A 24,689-nucleotide genomic window follows, 5' to 3' on the forward strand; every position below is an offset into this window, starting at 1 on the left:
TATTATACGAAACAAATTCAAACAACAAAAGTCTGGCAATTCAAATCATATAAATTAATGGTAAACAGGTAACGGTTAATTACTTGGATGCTAGGTAATGCGAGTTGGTGCATTGAGATATGTAAATGAGCATAGCTGGTGGTCTGATGCATTGCAAGATACAAAACGTACTTTGTCTTATTTTGATCTGTCTCTTGTTCGTAGAACTGAAGACAACATGCATGTTAACAGGCATGTCCTTACGATACGATATATTAACAAACCTTTCTCTATGAAGCAATAAATTTTGAACGATGAACATACAAGAATAAAATTTAAATTTGTACAATAGTCATAAAAATGGATATTCTGTGGAATTTACTAAATAAATTGGTATTTTATTGGATCCTGAATTCAATTATTCTGTTCTAATTATTGTAAAAAATTAAAATAATACGTTCATAGAGTGACCGGGTTTTAAATACAAGTTAAAGTATTAAGCGCAAGAATTAAATAATATAGATACACCTTTCTATAAATAAAACTATTGTTATAAAAATTTTTTTTTGTAATTTATATACATACAATACATTTTATTTAATCAAAAAACAAATTATATATACAACGTATCTTCTAAAACCAACATCCATATGCAAAGATGGCCATTTTATTATCAGGTAAATCTGCTCGTATGCATATCCATAAATAAAATGAAAAATTTTTTCGATGTAAAGGAATTTTCATGCATAGTCAAGTAAGAATCTTATAAGGCAGGTAAAACAATGGGGTCGATTAATAAAACATTCGGGCTTATCTCGCGGAAAGGCATCAATGCTTGTTCCACTCTGTGGGTCAAGCGGTCAGCTTTCAGATTCGATATTCACCTGTGTAACTATAAATTGAGACTTCAATTAGCCTCGAAATCTAAAATTCAATAAAAGAACATTGGGTAGTTTACAAAAAAACTATCAATTAATATAAAAACAATAAACATTTTTCAAAATATTGCCTAATTTATAAACACTAAATAAGGAAGACATCATTGAGTAAAAAAAGGGGGCTGCTTAAATGCAAAACACGTTCCAGTTGAATGACCGGTCTTTGTAAATCAGCTTTTTGTGACTGAGGATAGTCATAATTTTTTTTTAATAAAATATTTTTAATATCGGAACATAAGGCTTGTCGCGATATTAAGCATAAATGTTTTCGGAAAAAACTGACTTTAACTTTATCTAGATAGATATTTTCATTAATTACAAACAAGAAATTGTATCCGTGTAATCTGTACCCTTCAAATAAAGATATAAAGCAATATCAATTAAATTAAGCATTGTTAGTAATAATTATCGGACACTGAGCCAGATCAAGTCGTGACCACCGGATCTGAAATCCGCCACCAGTTGCTGGCCTTGGACTATTTCCACACACCTTTATATAATTTAGCAAAGGTCAAATAGAAAGTATTAGTGGACAAAAGACTGCATTACTATATTTAACGTCACAATTTTGTGGTGAGGAGATTAGTTCGAAAGATAAGTAAGCGTTGATTAGATGTTACTCGATCGAAATGATGTCGAAATTAATTGATGTTTTATTTGATTGGAATATGACAATAATATAACAAAATTTAGAAACAATAATGATGCGTCATATAACGCTGAATAAGAGTATTATTACCGTAGTTGCTAGACCTAAGAGAAATTTTTAAATGGAAGATTATAAACGTTTTAGTTCTGCTAAAAAATTTTAAAAAAATTATTGGAACGGAACTGGTATAGATATAATTTTATGTTAAATTAATTGATTAATATGAGAAAAAAAAATAAAAATCTAAGTAATAATCGATGATACAATAATTATGAATACACCAAAAAAGTGATTAGTGGGCGTCGTATTCCGGAAGAACGATGAGACAAAATTAAGTTTGTCAATAAGCTGGCGAGGTCAATCGTTTTTGTCTGTCTATGAAATTTATTCACGCCTATCAACATTTGTTATCAATACTGAGATCAAATCTACTATCACTTTATCGCAATCGAATCGAAGCGTGATTGTTGCCGTTTTTTCGTTTTTCGTTTCTTTAATTAATTTATCGACTATTGCCATGAAACTTAACAATTACGTTTGATTTTGACATAACGGTATATGTTAACATTATCGGTTCGGTTCCGATTCGAATAAATACAGATGATTCAAAGTTGGATCGGAATTGAATCGGGAACGTATCGTAATCGTTATAAATTAGTAGAATTCGGCCCCTGCTCTGTGGGCGAATGCAAAAACGTTTATACAAATCCATAGAATATTTTCGTTATTTCCCGCATTAGTTTCTAATCATTTTCATGTGCTTAATTTGTGATTATAATTCATCTCGTGCTTTACGGTGAAGGAAAACATCGTGAGGAAACCTGCATGTGTCTAATTTCACTGAAATTCTGCCACATGTGTATTCCACCAACCCGCATTGGAGAAGCGTGGTGGAATAAGCTCCAAACCTTCTCCTCAAAATGAGGAGAGGAGGCCTTTAGCCCAGCAGTGGGACATTCACAGGCTGTTTCGGTTCGGTCGGATCCAATTCTAAGTAAATCCGTAAAATCGAATCTTTTTAAACCTTTGATTATACAAAAAATATTCGATTGTGTTTTATAAATGAAATTAAAATTTTGAATTAAATTTAAATGCTTTAATATATATATATATATATATATATATATATAATCATATAAAAAATATAAAATCATATTTATAAATTATTTTATTAAATAGATGCTATCTGAAAGATTTATTATTTAAATACTAAAATGTAAATAAGCCTTTTGTTTACATACTCTCAATCGGATGATAAATTAAACAATTTACTGCTTGAGCTATTAGCATAAAACGAACAAATACTTTCGTTTGTTCTTGCATCATAGTTATTTCGATTGTCTTGACGGTTGTTTCTTTGAGGCTGTTTTGGCATAGACTAATTATTGAATACACAACAAGTCTTTATTTAAGTCTCTTCAAAGCTGCACAATGCGTGTCATTGATTTGTTTCTCATTCGTAACATCAGTCAACCGTCACGGTGTTCGAGCGAGAAGGCTCCCACGAGTTCCACGTCTAATCGTAAATATAGAAGACATGTAATTGTAAGCAAGCTGATTTATTGGACGATACTCAATAATTTAAACCTATGTAATCGACAGTAATTGTTTCAAATTGAATGTAAGCGTCTATAAATTTCATTTAACTAAGGCCTTACATAAAAAATAGATTAATCTACGTATATTCAGTAAGCATAAATATAATACAAAATCAGTTCTACAAAATAACCAATGTTTGTTATAGAATGATACAATTTCACAAGATGGTAATTTTAAAATGGGTATTAAATTTGGCATAATGGATACTGTGCGAATTCCTAACTGCCTACTAAGGCTTCATTGTGGGCAGCACCGAAACAAAACGAAGGCTGTTTTTTACGTGATGACTCATACACATAGAACGATTTGCTCTAATTGTAAAGCTAGATCTGTTTCGACCGTGATTTTGCACTATTATGATTTTTTAAATAATTTGCAATCTTAGCTCCTGTAATTTCGTTATAATTGTTAACTTGGAGAGTAATTTTATTAAGCCATATAATTTATGTCTGTAAGAATCAAAATACAAAATTATACGCAACAAGCTGATATAGTCGTACGTATTGCAACAATATTTAAAAGTAATAATTAAATAAATTATTAAATCGTGTAAAGCACGTACAAAGCATTACGTTTAATAAAAATAAACACGATCCATTTGTTTGACAAAACTTGCTATTGTAATGTCATGGTCATTATAACATATAACGACCAAGATAATATAGTTTATCTCTGTTACTACGCTGTGATCATACTGAAGTATCCTTAATTTATCACCAAGCAGTACTAGTCATTTTAATGTATATGATGATTACATGATGACATCTTTGAGATCACTACCTTCATCGCTAGCTTTAATTCCAATTTAAGAAACTACACTGGCCTCCAAAAAAATCGACCCATCTAAATTTTTTGTAAAAAAGCTATCGTATGGTTTTAAACTACCACATATTTATATTTTTAAGATTGATAATGAAAAAATGCAATTGTAGGATTGTACAAAAACAGAAATAGTGCGCAAAAAATAGGTTTTTAGGTAAATATGTGACAAAACACGAAAACACAAAATTTTACGCAATTTTATTTTTTTGTGTACAAAACGATTATGCCGTTTGTTTTTAAATTTGGGTGCCTAAATCTTACTTTAATAGGGAGTGTTTCCTCCTCTTGACCTAATCACTGCCTGCATACGCCTATTAAGTGACCTGATTAGCTTTTTAATGTCTTCCTGTGGGGTCCGTTGCCATTCTTCAGTTTGGGCAGCTTCCAGTTGATTTAGGGTTTCTGGAATTGGATTTCGTGCTCGAACCGTACGTTTTAGCTGGTCCCAGAGGTGCTCTATCGGGTTTACGTCCGGACTATTGGCTGGCCACTGCATAACTGGAATTTCGACTTCCCTGAGATAGTCTTTAACAATTCTAGCGACGTGAGGTCGTGCGTTGTCGTGCATAAGTTGGAAATTATCCCCAATATATCCAGCGTAAGGCATCACATGAGGCTCCAGAATGTCCGTTATGTAAGTTTCAGCATTAACAGCACGATTACGGAAAAAAACCAGCTCTGTGCGTCCCGTCAAAGAAATACCTCCCCAAAACATTGTAGAGCCTCCACCAAATCGGACTGTTTCTCGAATGCAACACTGAGAGTAGCGTTCTCCTGGCCTTCGCATGACGTTACGTCGTCCATCAGAGCCTACTAGAGACATTCGGCTTTCATCACTGAACAATACTGTCTCCCATTGGTCCAGTGTCCAATCGACGTGCTGCCTAGCAAATTGTAGTCTTGCTTGTCGATGGGATGCTGTGAGTTTTGGTCCTGTTGCTGGCTTGTGAGGGGTTAAGTTTTGCTCTCGAAGTCTTCTTCTTACAGTATTTTCACTCACAGACACTCCACGACTTTCTCGGAGTCTACCTTGAACGTCAACAGCCGAAAGATGTCGGTTTCTTAAAGACGTCAAACCAATAAAACGGTCATCGGTCGGGTTCGTGACACGCCCCCTGCCAGATCCTGGTCTCCGGCGATACTCCCCAGTCTCCAAGTAGCGTTTGTACACTCTTCGCACCGCTGAACGACTTAATTTTAGTGTTCTAGCCACATTTCGCTGACTTAACCCCTCATGAATAAGAGCTACGACTTGAGCAGCTTCTGCTTCAGTAGTATCCATTTTTTATGTTTAAACTTATTAAAATTATTGTTTCAACAAAGTTTCATACACTTAATCAATAATAAACATCGAACCGAGATGACTCCGCGTTAAGAACTGGAAATAAACTAACCATGCACTTTGTGCACAAAGTAACGTTTTCTTATCAATACTTTAAAAATATTCCAAATATCCTCAATAACACTTACAACTCCTCCAAATCAATATCGAGTGGGTAATAAAATGTTAAATGTATGTCCCATAAGTAAAACAATCCACCTAGGTCGTCGCATAGTTAAGATAACAACTTTGTAAGTAAAAAAATACGGGTGGGTCGATTTTTTTGGCGGCCAGTGTAGTACCTAGATATGAAAATTGATAATAACAATATTAATAATCGTTCAATAAGTTAATGCTTTTAGCAAGACCATTAAATTTGTAATGAAATCTGATGACCTGAAATCATAAATACTATAACAGACCAATAGCCATAAAACCGGCTGTGAATGAAATAGAACTTTATATGGAGGTTACTGTGTTGCATGAATTAGGATTTTACCATAAATTATGATCACAACACACTCATGTTTATAGATTTCTTTTCGAACGAAGAATTTTTAAATTATAAAACACGTTACAAACAAGAGACAAATAAATCTAAGCATTATGCCGTTATATGTTTTATATATAAATGAAATTGTTAATCTTAATATGTATTTCGACAAAACCTATATCTGAAAATATATCATACAAATGTTAATCACATATATTGTTTTAAAATGTCATCTTAAGCCGCTTGTTTATATTTAAGTCGATTATGTGTTTATAAAGTATATGAAAATTGTGAGCAGAAGTTTCTCAATAATTAAAATATATTTAACTATATCTGATATAAGTTTAAGTATCCTTCAATTGAGTATCCGTAAATCATCCGAAGTCATAAATCATATATTTCGGGCTTGAGCTAGAAAGGAGGCTGTGATTGGAACCATCTGACGGCATGACTCATGGATGGCGTCATCCTCCATAACATACCATGGCATGGTCAGGCGAGTTCTACTTACAGCGGCGTGGTATTTGCATCCAGAGAACGTCAGAAACTCACCACTTCCGTATTTTCTAATTCAAACTATAATTGACTTTTTACCTTTGACTTATAATTTTAATTAGTTCTACTTACTATCGCTAACGTTAAACGTTTTGAAATACTTTCATTGTTAACGACAGGCTTTGTTAATATATAAGTATCTATGTCATTTATACATCATATAATTGTTAAATACTAATTGTGTCATTTTACAGGAATATTAATTGCGTGTTTTATATAAGCAATATCGAAAAACTAGCTATGCCTACAAGATATATTGCCAGTAATATTTATAGGAAAGGTTTAAAAAAAATCGTAATTGTTAAATAAAATTGTGCAAATGCAAATTATTCATTATTTTTAGTTATAACTTACAAAAATGTGTATATAATAAAACTAATTTTGTACATTTTGTTACAAGTCGACATTGTGAAAACAGCTTTATATAGATATAAAATTATTTGTTTTAACAAGTAATGTTAAAATCATATAAGATCAAAAGCTAGGATTATAATTAATCTTAATATTGTTGTTTTCATCTGTTGGATGTTTGTAGTAGAAGTAATGGATAAGACTCCAAGCCGTTATTTCAATAAGAGACGAGCCCTTTGCCCAGAAATAAATGGGCTTTGTTTTATAATTTGTAGGCTGTCTGTTCTCTGTCTGAAATCTGTTGTTTAAAATATCAATGACTGTTTTAAAATGTGTTATCATCGCCCGTGTTTTATATTCTGTAATTTTTTTTTGAATAATAGCTTTAGGTACATTAAGTATTTTTTCTTTTGATTAGTTGATTTGTTTCTTTTGATTAGATGAGACTATACCCTACCTAAGTTCATAGATTATTTATTACACGACTGCCGAAAAAAAGATTGTAATGTTTACATGATTGCATATGCATGGGATTTTCACCATAACTTATAAATGCCTGAACAGATTTTGGTGTATAGGGTACTGTTAGAATCCTTACATCATCCCTAGTGACACTGGCTAATAATAAATAATTTTATTATTTCATTTATTAAAAGCACTCGTGTTTTTTATTTTTTCTTAAATGATGTTATTAGGAAAAAGTTTAAAGATCGTATTGCGAATAAAACAACAACTAACATTTAGAGACCTCTCTCTTTCGGGAGATATTCGTAATTATAAAAAGACAAAACCTTGCTTTTCCAATAAAATTATTAACAACAATTAAGACAGGGTATTTTCCGAAGCGAGAATGTCCTCGTTAAGCCTTCTGTGTTCCCTTTTGCAGTCTAGAAGTGAGTAAAGAATGTATATGATTATTTTATATTATTTATAATGATAAAATAAAATTGTATTGTAAAAAACACAGCATCCTCTGACTAGAATGCACAAAATTGTTCCCACAAAATTTTACCTATATTGTGTAAAAGTATACATATTTTATCTAATACGTGAAACAACCAAAGAGGCGAAGGCATTTTAAGTAACGGTGTATCAAGTTAACTCTCTGTTGAGAGGTATAATTTCCAAACCAAAACAATGATTGGTATAAAATAATGACAGCGAAAGTAACCAATGAGCTTTTAAACAACAAATAAATGTCAGGTATCGCACATCATCACAGTTCCGTGGTGAAAGTTGAAGTGGAGAGACAAAATTTTGGTTCATTATAGCGACCTTATTCCCGAAACAGCTACAATTTTCTTGAATTAAATATTTTTTTTAAATTACATTATTTTGATAATTAAACTGATTTTATTGTAAGTACATTTACTGAAAATCGTGAAGAAAGAAAATATCGAATATAATTTAAATAAAAACGAATGTCAAAACTCAATCTCTATTATCTGATAACTCAAATCTTTAAGCAATGTTATATTAAAGCAAACAAAATCGATCCCATGTTTAACGTAAATGTAAACAGTTTTTATTTATGTAAATAATTTTATATCAAGATAAATATTTACAGTCAACGGCTTCGAGACGAATTTAAAAATTCAACGGTTATTTTAAAATAGTCATTAAATTTTTATATTTATTATAGATGTTTATATTACATTATACTATAATACATTTTTGTGTCATGTGCATCCAACTGTACCATCAGCACTTAGTGCCTTAATAAACGTTATGGTAGCAGGACACCAAAGTTAAATGGTAGTTCTTAATCCCAAAGAAATTTGACTTTGGACAAACAGTCGGTCGTCAATGTAATTTTCTTCTTTAATAATTTTACATAAATGCTGAGATTGTTTATTTCATAACAAACTGTAGCTATCTATAACTTACTTTAGACTAAAGAAAAACAAATGTTGAATATATATACTATATTTTAGCTCCATTTAAACCTTCTTAATACTATTAGTTACAAAATGAATAACTGTAAGTGAGATAATAGATAAAGATTTTGTTTAAACCGAATATAAATTCGAGATTTTATAACGAAATGAAAATATGAAGCGAGCACTAAAAACAGAATCAACAAAACCCCGTGTCGTAAATGAATTCCTCATAGGGAACAGACGATAGTCGGTAAACGAAGCCAATGTAAACACGCCGCCGTACATTTGGTTCCCTTCAACTACAAATAGGTGCATTGCACTCGATAATAAGATATACAAATAACGAGTAACGAAACGTAAAACTTATGTCCGAAAAATGTTCGTTACTTTAAAAGTTTCACATTCAAAATAATTTATTCGAGCTCGTTGTCTTGTTCTGTTTCTTAAAAAGAAGCTAATTGAACGAATGGTTATTACAGTTATTGCTAATGACAAATACGTTTAAAAAATATAACATCCACGTAGCTTTTTTTATATAAGGAATGTGACCGTTTCGGCTCCTTCGTATTTCAGGTTTTTATAGCATTATGGGAAAGCATATATTTGTTTTTTTTTTATTAATATTCACAGAAATCTAAAGATTCCATTATTAGGTTACGCACGATTCTCTTTGTCGAAATGCCAGACCCCCTGAGGCCGTCACCGACTGTGAACGACTCTAGTTTAGACGTGAAAAAAAATTGTCTGACATTTTTAACATCAAGCGCTTTAACTTTTTTAAGGTATTTAACTCCCTATTAGAGATCGAAATACCAAATAGCGTATGCATATATTTATTATTTATTTAATTAGAATGAACGAATACGAAACGCGAATATTAAATTTTACTATGGACAATAGTTATGTGACATTCGAAGTTAGAATCGTCACGATCTAAATTCAAATTAGCTATTATAGATCCAAATAAGTACACATAGTAGACCATTACTATAGTTTCAACTGCCAAAGTCAGGAAATAACCGTATTTATTATTCTCATAAGGATACAACCGTAAATAGACAAACGCTCTATTGTTAATTCCTGACACCTAGATTATGTATGGGTTACAATGTTGAAATGCATTAAAGTTCATTCAATGCATTGTCGAAACATTTTGTAAACGTTTTGCAATCTACATCAATTTGCTGAAATTGATCACAGCAACAATAATACAACGGAACTTTTGAATAATTATGAATTATAATTTAGAAGTAAAATACTTCAATTAATTTCTAGAAAAGTTCACTTTACAAGCATTAATAATTAAATTATGTGTTATGAGAAAACAATGCTAACAGGTCCTCAGACCAGTATAAAGAGCAAATTTAAGCAAAAACGTAAATGCCAGGTAAATGTCGTACACTCACCTCATTGTATATGGATGTCATCTTGCGAGTTTACAAATTGTAAACTAAATACAAACTGAATAACTAAGCGAACATTTCACTGCTAATGGACAAATATTGAACTATTTACCAAAAACAAGAAAAAACATATGTCAATCTTAAGGCTAAATGTCAACTGTCAAAATTCCCGCCAAGCGCGTGCGATAAAAATAAATAAATGTGTATTAAACTATTCAGCCAGCGCGTGTGACGCGTTCAATGTTAAGCCGTGACTGAACGGCGCACAACGCCATGGCGGCGCACAACTCAATGGGTGACGCTCAGCTGCCGTGCTCAATGAACCATTCGAGTTCGGAGGTCACTGTTCATCCTGACCCCTGACGTGTTTGATTCAAATTTCTCTACCCTATAAACCTACAACGATAATATATAATATCGTTTCATAAATAATTTAAAATCTACTGTATTCATTATGTGTTATTATTAAAAAATCTTTCAAAAAATCTCAGTATACCTATTATTAACTTTACATAACATTCTAATAATCATTTATAATAACCCGCCACAGATAGGTGTAAAATAATTGTTTTCTAAAATTTAATTCAATTTATTTGATAAACAATAATATTTCAAATCAAAAAAGAAACAACGATTAAAACATAAAGTTAAAAATATTGTAATTATAAATATTATAACAATAATTATAAACATATTCGTAAGTTTAAGAAAAAATATTTTTACAAAACTGGAAGGAGCAAAACATGGACAGAACCAAATAATTTGCAATTACAGCTTCCGATGTGTCTGGGAATCGATTTGTTTTGAGATTTCTGCTCTCACGAATTGTCTTTAGCCTAAAGCATTGGAAATATTTGGACGATTAACTCAAGAGTTCAACGACAGTCCTTTTCTGATCAAATTGAAAGTTATCAGAAATACCTAATAACTGTTCTATTAAAAAGTATTGCATATTTTCGAACTTTGTTTTTCATCTTACTAATTCAGGATAGTTAATTTAGTTAGGTAATATTTATTATTTAAGTAAATTTCTTTCCAATTTTGGATTATCTAACAAATTGAAGGTCAAGAATTAAAAAATATACATACAAATATTAAAAGGAAACGATGAGTCATCAATTAACCTTGCCATTCACAAAAGTTAGGTAGGCTCAATATTTTTTATCTTTCTATTAATAAAGTGCGAAAACGGGTTCGCAATATTATGTAACAAATCTTTTTTAATTAGCAATAAAAAGGTTCGTGTAATATTTATTTATTTTTTTATGAACAGCTGTCTTTTTTTCATATTTCTTGTGAATATTTATTCTTATTCTTAATAAGATAAAAATAATAAAAAAAGCGCTCCCGATCAACAGCCTTTTCAAACGACTTTGTAAATAAGGTGTTTAAATGATTAACAATATTTAAGGTGGCTGTGTGGAAATTAGAATAAATTTAGTATCCTGTGTATTAAATTTAATTTATTTATCCTATATGCAAATAATATTAATATTATAAAGAAGTAGTTTGTTTGTTTTTCACATTTTCAAACAAACACTACTCAAATGATAATATGGAATTTACCTAATAGTTTAAAAAATTAACTCCAACTTCAGATTAATTTTACGGTACAATTCTTATTTATTTTAATGTTGTTAAATTAATAAATAACAATTTAAAAATAATTGGGATGTCGAATTCGAATCAGTTGTTAAAAATTATTAAATAAACGTGGAATGAGTTGTACGATGTATTAGCACAGTAGTCTAGGTCGGTTGGCAAATGTTTCATATAGTATGTATCTCATTGGCACTAGATAAAATATATACTTTACCCCTACAAGTTAGGACGGGCAGCTAGTAAGGTATAAAATTATATATACCCATTTTAAATAATTTTAATTAAACGTAATATGAAACAAGAAATACGACACGACTTGAAAATACATACATTTAAATAAAGTTGAATTTGATGATTTTAAATGTAACACTTATGTTACAATATGTGAGCTCTTTATGTACAGAATTTGTCACATTAAAAAATGGATAAATGATTTTATGTAGTGTTCATCTCGTTTTGAAACAGAATCTATTGACTTCCTTTTAAAGGGCAAATTATACTTGCATACAACGACTGGTTCTCAATATTATTTAAGCTTAGGGGAGGTACAGGAGGCGTTCCGTTATTGCAACAGAACTCGCGATACAGTTGCACGAACACCAAGTTACGCTTACCATTGTTCATACTTAGTATGTTTGTGTGTGTCAGTAAATAGAGCAAAAACCTATACTGTACGCAATATCATCACAGAATAGGTTTCAGTATAATATCAAGTGTTGCTAAATTCAGCGTCTGAGCGTGAAGACTTTACTTATTATGTTGTGTGTAGCATGTATTATAAAATAATCTGCGTCCGTGCGATTGTTAGTGACGGTTGACGTATTTCACATATATTTTTTATTATGGTTTGATATATCTATTTTGTATTATAATCAATGTTATTTTTTTATTAAAAGTATACGATAAGCTGCTTTAAAGCTACTGTAAACGTGTTTCGCTTATAATATGGAGATGCAATCCACTTAATTATTTCCTGCATTTATATTCCGGGCTTAAGTATTTGATGTAATCCAGTTACTTAAAGGAAATGACTCATACATACAGTTTTGTACGAGGGATTAATATAATTTGTTGTTTAAACTTTGGAATTCAGACCATTATTTTCGTAGATAGTAGATACTAACACAGTTAAATCACTTACTCTCAAAGTCTGGGCAATCCAACATGAATGCAGAGGCGATATTAAGCGGATCAATTACGGAAGTATATGTCAATTTTCTAACCTATTAAAATTTTTTTTAGAGAGAAACCCAACTAAACTAGGCTGAAGTGAAAAAAAGCCTAGTCATAATAATATAACATATGTACGTAAATTTATTAATCTTTTTACAAGACATCAATTATTAACATTATCGTTTTAAAACAACTGCTTATTTTTTATCTATATATGGAATAATTATACTAATTACACTACAATCTTTTGTATGGCGTATTAAATACTGTCTCAAGGCCTCTTGGTACAAACCGGCTCCTATATTCTATCCATCCGTCGTATTCCCACGACAATCGATAACTCCTTAACAAACGTGGGAAAAAACACAAAGGCGAGCCGCTAGTTTATTGCCAATGTCAGTAACCCATAAAAATTGTAAGAGGAAATAACATCAAACTTATACAGTGATAAAGATCTCGATAAATAGATAAGACTAAGGGATGAATACAATTTCGATTGTTTATATCTTTTTCTTTAGTTACAAATTCTTACTTTTTATTTCATACATTTATAACTTGCTCTTTGCACACGTCCTGTACTGAGTATATACAGTTATGTACCCTTAAATGACGCTTTAATCATTAAAGTCGCTATAGGGTCGAAAGCGAGAATTGAATTATGATAATAAAATCGTTAACAAAGTCACAGTCAAATATTTTATTTTATTCTATACTATGAAGAAGTAATTAAATATAAACAAATAAAAAATAAGCATTAAAAAAAAGTTATACGTAAATACAAATCACAACCTACTAAAATTATTCATGCGAAAGTAACTCTGTCTCTCTGATACGCCTTGACGGCTATACCACTGAACTGATTTTGATGAATTTTGGTATGAAACAAGCAGCATCACATCTCCTGTGCCCTGTGTTGGAGGAGAAAAGTGTCACAGGTCTGTTTAGAGCAACGTCTCATCTCACACTTTATTAGGCAACAGAGGGTTTGCATCGCGATTTGCGCATCATTGCATCAATTACGTATATTTACGTAAAAGAATAGTTACAAAATTTATTGCAAAAATAAGCCGAAGGTTCCCTTGGTGTTATATTATTCAATATACTGATGTTAAAAAAAAAATCTCATAATATATGGGTTCATATATAAAAGAGAACAATTGTGAAAACAGAGAGTATTTTGCTTTTTTATTTCTATTACGAAACGAAGTGGAGTATTACTATTAATGATGTTAATTAACATAATTATGTTTTAATTTATGCCGATAGCAATTACCGAGAAAAAGGGTTTAAATGCAACCCAAATATGCACAATTTTCATTTATACTAATATTTTTGTTTATATGATTATAATGTTAATTCTAAATCACGAAATCTAAGTTCGCTACTATTTTAGGCACATTATCGCATAAAAAAATAATACGGGAAGTAACACGAAAAAATATCGTAATAACATTAATCTTCTAATAATTAATTTTTTAAATTAAATAATCGTTTACAATGATCTTATACAGGTATTTTTTTAATATTAATTTAAAAGATTTTAGCAATAGCAACATTTCAAAATATAAATTGAAGATCTAATGCTTTGAAAATGTCAAGCATCTTTAACATGTCAGTACGGTGTAGGTGCACTGTAATGTGATCCGATGGTATCAATACAATGTAACATCAGAACGAACTTGAACTTTTAATCTTTGAAATATAATACTTCGAATTGTAGGCCACGCTATCATGTGTGGCTGTTTGTAGTTTATTATGAATATTCTTGATTATTATTATTTGCTTACTCTTTATTATATAGCTATTAATAACCATTAAACTAATGCAAAAACTATATTTTTATCTGACATTGCTAAAAAATTCAGAGAATTATAGATCACAAATGCGCGCGAAGCCACACTAGAAATCCTGTACATAATAGCCTATATATAGATATAATAGCCTTAATTGTATTACTGATTAAACATTATAATACTCAGACTTTTACTGCAAAAAATATAAAACTCTTAAATGCGAAATCCCAAAAGCGTGCTGATTCAATTACAAGAGAATTTAAGAAGTATGGCTACCTTAGTAGCCTAAAATTCTCACGTGGTTGAGACTGCAGGGTTTCGCCACATTTCGCCGCGTTAATCCGGTTTTTATGACAACTTTCTAGTGATTCCCGCTTTATGGATCCTTAAAAGTGCTAATGGGTTTTATTGGCCGATAGCTCGCATGTGTGATTTGTTTATGTATGCGAATGGTTGTAGCGAGTTTTATTGTACATTGTACATCTATCAGAGATACTATCACGCTCTTGTAAGCCTTTTATGAGCTTACAAGACAATTTCTTCAAAGAAATCTTATCGGTTTTCTTTGTGGTTTGAGTAAAGGTATAAAAAGTGCCTGTTGTTTTTTGTTCGTAACACTTATTCCAGAATATAAGAATTATCATTATTATAATTAAATCCTTAGAAAGTGCTTGAATGCTTACATATTTCATTACCTTTCTGTAATAAAACTATATAATAAAGCCTAACGTTAATGAAACTTTCTTAAGATCAATGTTTGTATATTTAGTATCGTATTTATCGATTGATCTAGTATCGATACGTGGATCAATCACAGCGCCATTGTATAATGCAAGCAACCGTAGCCATTTATATGTTAACTGCCTCTAATTAGCGTTTACTGCATATATTTATTAGATCCTCAGAGAATCAGAGATTTTAGTAATTGACTGATATACAACGCATCGTGTTTAATTTATAACGAAAATTTATATATTAATTGAACCGATTACATTTTATCATTATTTATAAAAGCAAATGAGCAAATTATATTAAAAATTTACAAGCTATAATAAAAATATTTTCGCCTATGTGGCATATGTGGCTTCATTTATTCAATAAAAACAATTTTTAACGATTTCTGCTGTGTCGAATTATCATAAGTTTACTCAATGCATATAATAAAATAACTAAAAAACAAAATATAAAATACCAAACCGTGGAAAATAAAAATTTAATTGGAATTTAAGTTGTTACGAATTGCTAAGCATCCCAGTGTTTGGAATAAAAAAATTAAAAGTAAATAAGCACTTTCTAAGGAAATAGGTGAAGTCCTTTTTAAATATTGTCAGAATATTAGGTAAATTTTAAGTTACAAGTGTGACAGCATTCGTCGATACAACAGGATTAGTGGAAATGTGAAAAAATCGTGACTTTCGGTCACGATCGGGTTAGATCGAGACCTGTCTTTGTCAATATCGTATATAACTGAACGAACACTATATGTAACAAGTACAAGTCCTTTCATAACTTTAATATATTTATCTTTGTGTTCGATTCATAAAAAACAAAAACTAGTAGAATATTATAACTTTACAAAATATTCTTAGTCTATAAAACAGACAGCTGTTAGCTTCCTGCTTCGCTAGGCGTAAATTATAATGGAACAATCTCGTTTTTTATTATTATTAAAATAGTACGTTCATACGTACGTTGTATCTTACGTCTTATTAATTACGTAATCGACTTCTATATTTTATTTAATTAGTATCTGCCTATCGTTCGAGCGAGATAGAGTTAGAAATGTCCAAAAACACACTTTTACACCTATACTAATATTATAATTACGAAAGTATCTCTGTCTGTATGTCTATTACGCTTTCATGGCTCAACCACTTAACCGATTTAACTGACGATAAGGTTTCGTTGGTTATCGAACCTTATTGTTCCTATTTTTCGTATTATTTATTTATGAAAGTCATATGAGCTTTGTAATACAAAATTTTGGAAATTATGTGTTTGTAACTTACCAGAAATTAAAGTTATTTATTAAAAAGGCGTGAATTAATAGGCGACCATTATTATTAAATAAGGTACTTAAGGTAGATTATGTATGTATGAATGTTTAAAAACTTTATGCAATTCTGTTTCATTAAACGAGCTTCGATTGAGAATTTTATTTTTCTTAATTAATAAACCAATTGTGGCCCAAACATTGGGACATTATGACATTTACGGGGTGTATACAACATTGAAATAATTTGCATGGAGAACCAATCAATGTTGATAAGGTCTTATGTAAAAACAAGTGACGCTAGATTACGGATGCGTAGAAAACAGAGATTTTTATACTTTATGAGTTGAGAGCTATACATCCGATAGACTATAACAGACAGTAGCGAAACTTTTGATACGATCCTCCTCCTTCTAGATCTTGAAGAACCGTGGCGAATAGCAAGCTACGTAAAAATGGTTATTAGAAATTATAACAAGGATAAGCCATCCGTTACAAATTGTAGGAGATAGCACGTGGCCAAGCATCCATTTCCCGAGATACCTCGCTATAGACAAATGGAACGAGATAGCTATTTGCGCACACAACACTTTATTTCTGTATCTGCCCTGCAATCAAACAAATTGCTCTCCGCGTGAACCATTAATTATTTTTATCATTGCACTTAGAAATTGCATCAGTTATCTCCGTCAATATGACTTCTTGTAATAAGCCTGTAAGTGCATCGAAGGTATGTAAAACACGTTCAACGTAAAAAAAGTTTAGAATGTGTAGTAATAATTATTACTTTAAAATATTATTTACTAGCTCTAAAATGTAATATTTGCTAATTGAGAGAAGCATAATTAATCCTTCGCAGGTAACTGGGCACCACGAATACAGTCGTACTGCTGTTTTTGACGCTCGCTGTAACAAAATTATTTGAGCGAGTAAATACAGCAACATGAGTAACAATGGAAGTAATTTGAATGCAATTTTACAGGTAGATATTACTTAGTTGCGGGCAAAAGTTTTGTTTTCAATTTCAGTAAGTCCACCACAATATCGCACGAATATACTATATGTATATAATATGTGTGAATATACAAATTACTTTATATGAATCTAAATACGTTATCTACTATTTACCTGCGCCCTTCGTCTTGTGACCATCATACAGTATTATGTAGACCAATTGTTATTATTTTTTAAATATTTATGTACTGAAATCGTATAAAATATACCAAATTAATGACTTCTTTTATCCAATATAGGTGAGACAGTTTCTTTAAATTCAACGCTTGGTAACGCTAAATGTATTCGATTACGATAATATTAATTGCATTTCATCCAGAGACAAAATAATAATTAGCAATTATATCTCATATATCTAATTTACATAAAATACAATATTTGACACATTATGATTGATCAAAATAAGAGTATAATTAAAAAGAACCGAATGACGCTATATAATAAAATAAAAATGACCTTAGCTTCACGATACGGATTTGGTTCGATACGGATTTATAGCTTCTATTTATTAAATTGTATTGTATTGTATTTTTATTAACATCTTCCGTCCTATTTTAATTAAAATTTTATAAAACTTCACAATTTTTTGTTGAGTTCAGTCATGAACCGAATAATCGTTGCAATTGACTACGATTAAGTAATGGAAAAAGAGAAGAATGTGATTTGAAACAATTACTTGCAAGTTTAGCTGTGTTAGGAACATATGTAGGTCATTGTATAATGTCAGTAAGAATAGCAAAATAGTGAATTATTATTATTTTACACTTTATTGCACAACATGTAAAGAATAAATCGAGTGGTGTGCAAAGGCTGTCAATAAGAAGAAGTCAATAATAATAATAATAAGAAAAATATAGCAATCTCTCATAAACAACCTTTGCTGGATGAATAAAACGGTATCGTGCAGACAAAGTAATGTAATTTCAAAGAAAATAACAATCATGTACTAAGCGTGATAGCAATAACTGTTATTGTTTTAATGTTTTTTAGTGAAATTATATAGAAATCAGATAGACATATTTATTGACTTTTCTTCCTATACGAAAATAAAGGCAAGGGGACTTTTTTATATTTCTATAAGATATACGCCATTTATCGTTTAAAAATTGACAGAATACGCTGATACTGTTTTCTTCTTTCACTTCGCATTTACAGAATAAAAGTAATGGTTAATTACTTAGTTCTAAATAAGAAATAGCTCAGGTTACGACTAATGAGTAATGATCGTAGGACGAAACGAAAACAGAGCTGCGAAGCCTTATCTCACGAAGCATTGCTTCACTTGTTCAACATTTTTAGTTGTTCATGCGCTAATGAGCTTGATGTAAGATATTTTAATGTAGGTTCTCAAGTATTATGTGAAATGTTTAGACGTAAAACTATAAATATATATTTATCAGTTAGTTTTACTTTTATTATTTCTGTCGTCATAACTTTAATGTTTTTAAATATGATTAAAGTATTGGTAAATATATCTATATAATTTTATAATTACTATTTATACAAAATAAAAAAAGATTTATTGTCTTTTCTTCCTCACCTTATTTTCCTATCTCTTTATATATTTTTATTAAAACCTAAACGATTAGGGTGTGGAGTATTCGGATTTTTTAATTTTATGTTACAAAATATTACGTAAGCTTAAATCTAATATAATATTTCAAAGTAACATGAATTTAAAAGTAAAAATGATGTGGATGTTTTAATTAGATGTAATTATACTACTTATAAAGGATATAGCCGAGAGACTTGTCTTAAACATTTCCGGCGTTTTGAAATTCTTAATTAATTTGAAATATTCTTAACACTACTAAAATAACGATAAAATCGCTCATTTTTTATCATCCGTTCTAAATAAATATATCATCATTAAGCCATCGAATATGTTTTAAATGATAAAAGACCAAATACATTTTACATTTTTAATTAATGATACTTAGCTTACTGTAAATTTATAAAATATTTAATATTCGTATTTCTTTTACGTAAAGTTAATGTATCTTTTCTCTAAAATAACAAAATTAAAATTGCTTAGCTTTTAAGATGATTGAAGACCTTGTTAAACACATTAAACATGACATAAGCCCACGCACTTTCTTTTTAGTCCTTTATTAAGGCTATTATTTTATACATAAAAACGAATTAACCAACTTGTACTTATCTCGTGCTTGCTCGGGTATGAACCCGCAATCTTTGGTAAAGTTTCACGTGTTCTAGCCAATAGGTCATCTCAGCGTTTCGAACGGAACATATTTTTTTATGTTACACCAAGTTACACAGCGTGTGCTTCTCCGTGGCGTCACGATAGATTGTGCAAGCGATCCCGTGGCGCCCGCCGAAAAGATGGAGAGGGTACCGCTGGTTTTTAGTGAGTACTAAAAAAATAGTAATGCACAGGGCATTGGACATACTAGACGCCGGCGTTTTAACACAATTCCTGTGGGGAAACGCGTAAAAGGATTTTTCCAGTTAGATAAAAAAAAAGTGTGTTCTTCTCTCTACTTACTATTTCATGTTTTTGTATCAGTTGCGAAATATTTCTACATAAATATTTCTACATTTTGTACAGTTTAAAACATTATCTTTATTATTACCTGATAAATAATAAAATAATATGCAAATTACATATTTCATTTTATCACGAATAATTTAAAGATATGCATTTTATTTGAATTAAATTATGTAAAAAATATAGTATTAGTAATACACACAGTATGTGTGTCACTGCAGACTGCAGAGCGACTGAATAGCACCGGTTTTCTCACGACCCCGCTGGTCATTTTGTGGTTCTCTTCGATTGATAGAAAATCTGTGCCGTATTTTATACATATAAAATTATATCTTATACATATAAAGAATCATTCAGAGTGTCTATTAATTGGCTTGGGCGAACTGTTCTGATGACTCCTGATGACATCTATAATGCCAAGATTTTAAACGAAGCGTCTTGCGGCAATGACCAGAGATTGAGTAGAAAAATCAATCTATACTCCCAGCTCTAATACTGAGACGCAGCTATATTCTTTAATAAGTTTATTTTAACAAGTCTCAGAGTGTACTACAAGGCGATTATTTACCTTAAATATTAAAAAAAACACGTTTAAAAATTTTAAAAAAATTATAGATTTTTCATAGCAGTTTCTCGGGAATTGTAGATTCTATTCCATTCTAACTATACATCCAAATTTAAAGTTCTAGACGAATAAAGAAACTAACATACATACATACATACATAAACCCGGAAAACATCACAGTCCTTTTATGAGCAGTCGTCTAAAAAGATCAACTGTCTTGCTGCATACATGACGTGACATGACATGAGTATTCACTGTTCACACCAAATGCCACTAAGATCAGTGCTGCCGACTTAAATAACAGGGAGCAGTAATTTGGCAGCACTGGCCTTAGTGGCATTTGGTGTCAACCCTGTTATGGCTTATACTTATGTTTTGTTTAAGAAATACTCTTACGTTAAAGAAAATTAATATGTGATATAAAAGCTGTTAGTTGGTTAAATTTGTTCAATTACAAAGAATAAGTTATCCAGAATATACCCTTTATGATTAGACGACATTTGATTTCACACGTCATCATTTCCACTACAACCATTTGTCGTGATTGAGACACGTCGAACGATTGTTTGGGGCAGAACATAACGGTCTGGATGTAGGTTAGACTTGATTTCTTACTACAGTTTGGTTTTATACTTGCCCGAAACCTTAACCGATTTTATTTAATTATTTGTAGACTACATATGACAAAATTTTAGAAACGGACATCTTTAAAACATTTTTGTGGCAAAATTAGATAAAAATAATGTTTAATTTTTTTTAATAGTGTCCGTCATGGTAGGTAAAATCTCGATAAATTAACTCCAATCAACATTGAATTAGTTTTTTAAGTTAAATAAAAATAACACATCATACCGGCAAGTGCGGCAAGGCTGTTACTGTATACATTTTCTTCGTACCGTTATTGAGATGGTTTTAAGAACAATATCCGTTTTGGTAAGGAATTCACGATTTATGTAATGCTGTGATGTAGGCGTGCCTACACTGCATTACTTTTATAGTGATCAATGGAAATTGTTACGGAGCAGGCGCAGATAAAGAGGTTATTGCAGTTACCTTGTTTGTTTGTTCTGTGTCTATATTCAGAACAGGATTTAGAGGTGCATAGGCCCTGGAACAGAAAAGGAGTGGAGGCACCCCTAATTAATTATATTCTAAATTATATACACTTTTTTCAGTGGGGTGTTTTATTTATTGCGAACGAATTAAATTATTTTAAGTTTACATATTATACATAGAATTATATATTTTACTATATCCACATACATATTATACTTAAGTTGCTACTCGAAATTTTTATGATTTTTTTAATCTCTATTATGGGTGCCCTGTATGCGCTCCTGGATAAGGCCCAGTCTATATAATCACTTTTTTTTTTTTTTTTAAATCGCCGGGAGGGCAAATGACTCTACTCCACCTGATGGTAAGTGGTAGTAGAGTCCAAACGCGACGACGGCCAGTACAGACAGGAAAAACGTTCTGCACTAGCCGCCTTCGCCTTGCCGGCCCGCAAGATGCCTCTTCACGCCTCGTTTGAAGGAACCCGGGTTGTAAGAGGAGGGGAACACGTGAGCTGGTAAGGAATTCCATTTTTTGGAAGTGCGACAAAGAAAGGAGTTGCCAAATTTCTTTGTTCGCGATGGAATTGATGTCACAGTTAGGCGGTGACATCGAGAACCAGCTCGCGTGGACTTAAGAAGGAAGGGGGAAGCAGGAATTAGAGAGAATAATTCCTCAGAGCACTCGCCGTGATACAGTCGATAGAAAGCGCTCAGTGCTGCTATCTCACGACGCAATTGTAAAGGTTCAAGGGTGTTTGTGACCTTTACGTCGCCAATAATGCGTACGGCACGTCGCTGCAACCGATCCAAGGCCTCAAGTAGGTACTTAGCGGAGCCATCCCAAAGGTGCGAGCAATATTCCACGCAAGACCGTACCTGTGTTTTGTACAGCAGGCACAGTTGTTGTGGCGTGAAAAAGCGCCGCACCTTGTTCAGAACTCCGAGTTTCCGTGAAGCTGTTTTTATAACAGCCTCGATGTAATCCCTTGGACTAAGGTCGCAGCGAACGTCAATCCCCAGCATGGCGATTTTGCTTTGCATCACCAGCGGAGTACCACAGAGGGAGGGAAGAGGGGAAAATGTTGACTTTTTCGCCGTGAGAGCGCATACCTGTGTTTTCTTGGCATTAAACTCAACAAGATTATCAGAGCCCCATTTGGCGATGAGCTCTAACGTCCTATCGAGTTCAATGACAAGATCCTTCCGCCTCTCCTCAATTTCCGCTCGCCCAGCCACTGCGCGTCCGTGGTATCCACCATGCACTGTACTATCGTCTGCATAGCAATGTATGTTCCCAAGAGAGAGCATGTCATTGATATGCAAAAGAAAGAGTGTGGGAGATAGCACAGATCCCTGGGGGACCCCAGCATTCACTACATAGAATTGTGAAGCGCAACCATCAACTAAAACACGAAGGCTACGCTTGTGTAGGAAGCTGGCAATCCTGGTGCATAGCTGAGCAGGCAGACCATATGCCGGCAGCTTGTGGATATAACTTGGAAAGTTATATCCACAACCATTTTTTTTTCGAGTTGTTGTTAGATTACTATAGATGTTTTTAATGACATAAATATATATGTACTATGTCTGTATGTATAATGTTAGTAGCATTAATAAAACAATAAATTAAAGGAATGAAGAACAAAAAATAATACATATTATCAATATGATTGCTACGGTCTATATAAATACATATATAAACTTTTTTATTTTTCATCAAAGTAATAGCAGTCATTATGTTTTTGTATTCAAACATTGAAACAATGGTAAGGAAAAATTGTAAGTCATTTTTCATGGTAGAAGCCGTACCTTTTACTGTTGAATATTAACTAAGATCGTATCAGCTGTTCTCATAGTTTCTTTGTTCTTCGATAATATTTATTGTTTAGTATCAACTCACTAAATTCAATATTATTTAAAATGCTATCGATATTTAAATATAATTATAGCTGTAACCTGCCATTTATGCTTATCTAAGTATATACGATACAAAAGGCGAAGTTCTGACTAATTGAGTTTACTTCAGCTTAATCTATGATATAGGGACGTGAATTTTGAAAAAACAACCTTCAGTTAAAGCAAGTTATGCTATAGCAAAAACACCGAACAGCAATTGTGTATAAAATGTACATAACACAATAGGGACACAAGTTGGTAACATGACCTACTTGGCTACAGGCAACTTTTCAAGAGCCAATAGCTTCATTCCAAGATCTTTAGCGGCTAGCATTACAGAACCGACACAAAAGAGGCTGTTAGAAAATAATAAATTATGAACACACAGCCAATTCACTATAGAAAATTAAAATAAAAAGCTATACAACCAATACTTTTGATATTGGTTTCACGACAGAAAAAGGGACAGAAGAATAATCTTCAAAAGGTAAGGGTGAGATAACGAGGAATCTTCAAGATGTATTAAACAAAATTACTATATACATTTATAAAAGACGAGAATTTGATGGGACTACAAGCATTTTATCAAACATATACTATGATTGATTGCTAGAAATCAAAGTAAAAGTTAAAAAAAGTCTACATAATCTACATTTGTACCATGACCCTTATTAAATTTAAAATCTTCATACATAAAATTCTAAACCTTAACAATACAGAGAGCATTATTGTTAATGCTTTCGTCATAAGACAGCTCATAAACGTCAATGTCATTACATAATGGACGCTGGGACGAAGTCAAACGCTTGACGCGGAAGTGCAGTGGGAGTTCAAGTTTGTTTCCTATATTCTATATAGAAAATGGAAGAGATTATGTAAGAATTATATTGAGTAATTATGTATGTATATGGAATTGACTATCTCGGTGATCTAGTGATAGATAAGGTCGCCGACCCAGAGGTCCTGTGCTCAAACCCCAGGTTGGACCGATAAAAAGTTATTAGGTTTCTGTGTTGAAAAAATTATCAGTATCAGCGCGGTATCTTGAATTTGGAAGAGTGTACACTCTCATGCCTCGGAATGCTCAAAGCCGTTT

At 31.7% G+C, this 24,689-nt stretch overlaps 1 protein-coding gene across 3 annotated transcripts in view; it reads right to left on the bottom strand.

Annotated features, from left to right (window-relative positions):
- Positions 1-24,689, bottom strand: part of LOC126772357 (leucine zipper putative tumor suppressor 2 homolog) — a 96,104-nt gene that overhangs the window by 39,475 nt on the left and 31,940 nt on the right. The window contains exon 1 of one of the 3 annotated variants that reach the window (XM_050492696.1): positions 9,994-10,179. The exons of the other annotated variants lie outside the window; for them this stretch is intronic. Coding sequence (XP_050348653.1) covers positions 9,994-10,014 — 21 coding nt within the window. The 5' untranslated portion in view covers positions 10,015-10,179. Of the gene's footprint in view, positions 1-9,993; positions 10,180-24,689 lie in introns of those variants that run through there. 3 annotated transcript variants of the gene reach the window in all.

The sequence above is a fragment of the Nymphalis io genome, chromosome 12 (assembly GCF_905147045.1).
Source record: "Nymphalis io chromosome 12, ilAglIoxx1.1, whole genome shotgun sequence".
Taxonomy (NCBI): Eukaryota; Metazoa; Arthropoda; class Insecta; order Lepidoptera; family Nymphalidae; genus Nymphalis; species Nymphalis io.